The 3,827-nt window shown below is 49.0% G+C and overlaps 1 protein-coding gene across 1 annotated transcript in view; it reads left to right on the top strand.

The window, feature by feature from the left end:
- The window catches only part of LOC111960899 (transportin-1), a 47,016-nt gene that overhangs the window by 28,069 nt on the left and 15,120 nt on the right, over positions 1–3,827 (top strand). The window contains exons 9-12 of the mRNA XM_070439530.1: positions 139–299; positions 689–875; positions 1,053–1,215; positions 3,700–3,758. Of these exons, the coding sequence (XP_070295631.1) occupies positions 139–299; positions 689–875; positions 1,053–1,215; positions 3,700–3,758 (570 nt within the window). The remainder of the gene's footprint in view (positions 1–138; positions 300–688; positions 876–1,052; positions 1,216–3,699; positions 3,759–3,827) is intronic.

Below are 3,827 nucleotides of genomic sequence, written 5' to 3'. Positions count from 1 at the left end.
ATTTAATTCTCTAGACAGGTTCATCTAAAAGCTTTAATTCTCCAGACAGGTTCATCTGAAAGATTTAATTCTCCAGACAGGTTCATCTGAAAGATTTAATTCTCTAGACCAGTTCATCTAAAAGCTTTAATTCTCCAGACAGTCCCCTCCGTGCTCCCTCTCCCCATGCTCCCTCTCCCCCATTCCCTCCATGCTCCCTCTCCCCCATTCCCCACCTCTCGATCCCTGTCTGTTCCAGGCTGATTCCGGTGCTCGTCAACGGGATGAAGTACTCCGAGATCGACATCATTCTGCTCAAGGTCAGTCTGCTCTGAGTGTGAGCCAGGAAATGGATCTATGGCCTGCTGCTGGACTGCACCTTGTGGTTATGTACTGGACACATCACACCTTAACCCTGGGAGACGGTGGAGGGTTTTAAAGACCAGGCATGGCCATGTCTCAACCCTGGCTGTGTGTAGGTCCTGTCACGGGCCTGTCACTACGGTTACAATGACATTTTTACATACATAAATATGTATGTGTCTCTGTCTGCTGTTAAGATAGTCTGATAGGTGAACTGACGGCTACCTAGCTACAGCCCTGAAGGCAGCTCACTGTCTTAAAGTAGTATCAATAGTTAGAATTGCATACCTTTGTGTGTGTACCCTTACAAGTGTGGAAATGTGTGTTTAACTGTGTGTGTGGTCAGGGTGATGTGGACGAGGATGATGATGAGGCCATCCCTGACAACGAGCAGGACATCAGGCCCAGGTTCCACCGCTCCCGTACCGTTGCCCAGCAACACGAGGGCGACCGTGACGGCATCGAGGACGATGACGATGATGATGATGATGATGACCTGGACGATGATGACACCATCTCTGACTGGAACCTCCGTGAGTGGACCTCTCATTATCTGGTTTTCTCTTCTTGTTTTCTTGCTTTGTCTCGCTTACTCTTTTTTTCTCTGTCTCTCTCGCTCGCTCCATCTCGCGCCATCGATATTGTTGACCTTTTTGTGTGATTGTCTTTGTACCTCTGTTTATTAACGCGCCCCCTCTCACTGTCTCCAGGTAAGTGTTCAGCAGCAGCGTTGGACGTGTTGGCAAACGTGTTCAGAGATGACCTGCTCCTCCCCATCCTGCCTCTCCTCAAAGAGCTGCTCTTCCACCCAGAGTGGGTCATCAAGGAGTCTGGTATACTGGTCCTGGGGGCCATCGCTGAGGGTAAGGACTAGCAGAGACTGGTAAACTGATCCTGGGGGCCATCGCTGAGGGTAAGGACTAGCAGAGACTGGTATACTGGTCCTGGGGGCCATCGCTGAGGGTAAGGACTAGCAGAGACTGGTATACTGATCCTGGGGGCCATCGCTGAGGGTAAGGACTAGCAGAGACTGGTATACTGGTCCTGGGGGCCTGTGTTTACTGCCAGTCTGGTGTAGAGAATAGAGTACCAGGCTGTGTGTTACTGGCCAGTCTGGTGTAAGAGAATAGCGTACCAGGCTGTGTGTTACTGCCAGTCTGGTGGTAAGAGAATAGAGTACCAGGCTGTGTGTATACTGCAGTCTGGTGGTAAGAGATAGAGTACAAGGCTGTGTGTTACTGCCAAGTCTGGTGTAAGAAGTAATAGAGTACCAGGCTGTGTGTATACTGCCAGTCTGGTGTAAAGAGAATAGAGTGACCAGGCTGTGTGTTTACTGCCAGTCTGGTGTAGAGAATAGAGTACCAAGGTTGTGTGTTACTGCCAGTCTGGTGTAGAGAATAGAGTACCAGGCTGTGTTGTTACTGGCCAGTCTGGTGTAAGAGAATAGAGTACCAAAGGGCTGTGTGTTACTGCAGTCTGGTGTAAGAGAATAGAGTACCAGGCTGTGTGTTACTGCCAGTCTGGTGTAAGAGAATAGAGTACCAGGCTGTGTGTTACTTGCCAGTCTGGTGTAGAGAATAGAGTAACCAGGCTGTTTGTTTACTGCCAGTCTGGTGTAAGAGATAGAGTACCAGCCGTTTGTTACTGCCAGTCTGGTGTAAGAGAATAGAGTACCAGGCTGTGTGTTACTGCCAGTCTGGTGTAAGGAAATAGAGTACCAGGCTGTGTGTTACTGCCAGTCTGGTGTAAGAGAATAGAGTACCAGCCGGTTGTGTTACTGTGCCAGTCTGGTGTAAGAGAATAGAGTACCAGGCTGTGTGTTACTGCCAGTCTGGTGTAAGAGAATAGAGTACCAGCTGTGTTGTTACTACTGCAGTCTGGTGTTAAGAGAATAGAAGTACCCAGGCTGTGTGTTACTGCCAGTCTGGTGTAAGAGAATAGAGTACGTACAATGCATGGCTTTTACATGCTGGAAACAAGCTTTAGTCAGGTCACCCAGCAGAGCAAAGGAGCTCTGACGCACGCTCCGGCATTTTGTCCTAAAGAGAGATAGAGAGAGAGAGAGAGGGGGACAGAGAGAGAGAGATTAGTCAGACTCACGGACCTGAGGAGATTAACTTGTCAGGTTGGTTGATTGTAACACTGGCGAGATACTGGTTGTTGTTGATCTGTAACACTGCAAGATCACTGGTTGGTTGATCTGTAAACACTTCGAGAAATCACTGGTTGATCTGTAACACTGCGAGATCCTGTTGGGTTGATCTGTAACACTGCAAGATCACTGGTTGGTTGATCTGTAACACTTCGAGATCACTGGTTTGACCTGTAAACACTGCGAGATCACTGGTTTGGTTTGATCTGTAACACTTCGAGATCACTGGTTGGTTGGTTGACCTGTACACTGGCGAGATCACTGGTTGGTTGATGTAACACTTCGAGATCACTGGTTGATCTTGTAACACTTCGAGATCACTGGTTGGTTGGTTGACTGTAACACTGCGAGATCATGGTTGACTGTAACACTGTCGAGTTCACTGGTTGGTTGGTTGACCTGTAACACTGCGAGATCACTCGGTTGGTTGATCTGTAACACTGCGAGATCACTGGTTGGTTGGTTGGTTGGTTGATTCGTAACACTGCAAGATCACTGGTTGGTTAGGTTGATCTGGTAACACTGCGAGATCACTGGTTGGTTGATCTGTAACACTGCATGATCACTGGTTGGTTTTGTTGATCTGTAACACTGAGGTTCACTGGTTGGTTACTGCATGCACTGGTACAATGAGCGTGAGGATGTTGCTAGGGGCAACCAGCTGCTCGATGTTGCCGCCCAACCCCTCGGCCAGTCCCCTGAGCAGGTCCAGAGCACAATCATAAAGTCCTTCATCAGGAGCCTCGTACTGGTCTGGCTGGGACTGGTGGAGCTGGATGGAGAGACAGAGGGAGGGACAGGAAAGGGGGCAGTAAGCAAGGGAGACAGACGATAGAATATATGGTAGAGGAAGAGAGAGAGGGGAGGTAGTGTGACATAGGGTGATGGAAAGAGGAGAGAGTGTGGATTAGATTTGGGAAAAATAGTTATTTAAAACAATTAGATTCCACATTCCGCAGCATGAAATCCAACCGCGAGCAGATAATCCCCAAATGTTCTCATACAACACACATCTGTGCCCGATACCTTCTCTATGGTGTGTTCATGCCAACTCACACAGCCAGCTGGCACAAACAAGATGATGTTTAACATGCAAAAAAGCAGCCTACTAAACACAACTCTCCCTCACGCAAGTGTCTCACACACAACCCTGTGTCCCTCATGCAAGTGTCTACACAAACCCATGTCCTCCTCACGCGCAACAGTGTCTCACACAACCCCGTGTCCCTCACGCAAACCATGTCCTCCAACCCAGGTCCCTCACGCAAGTGTCTCACACAACCCATGTCCCCTCACGCACACGTGTCTCACACACCACCCGTGTCCCTCACGC

This window comes from Salvelinus sp. IW2-2015, linkage group LG4q.1:29 (assembly GCF_002910315.2).
Source record: "Salvelinus sp. IW2-2015 linkage group LG4q.1:29, ASM291031v2, whole genome shotgun sequence".
NCBI lineage: Eukaryota > Metazoa > Chordata > Actinopteri > Salmoniformes > Salmonidae > Salvelinus > Salvelinus sp. IW2-2015.
Note: the sequence above shows the minus strand (reverse complement) of the source record. Positions and strands in the feature narration are given on the sequence as shown.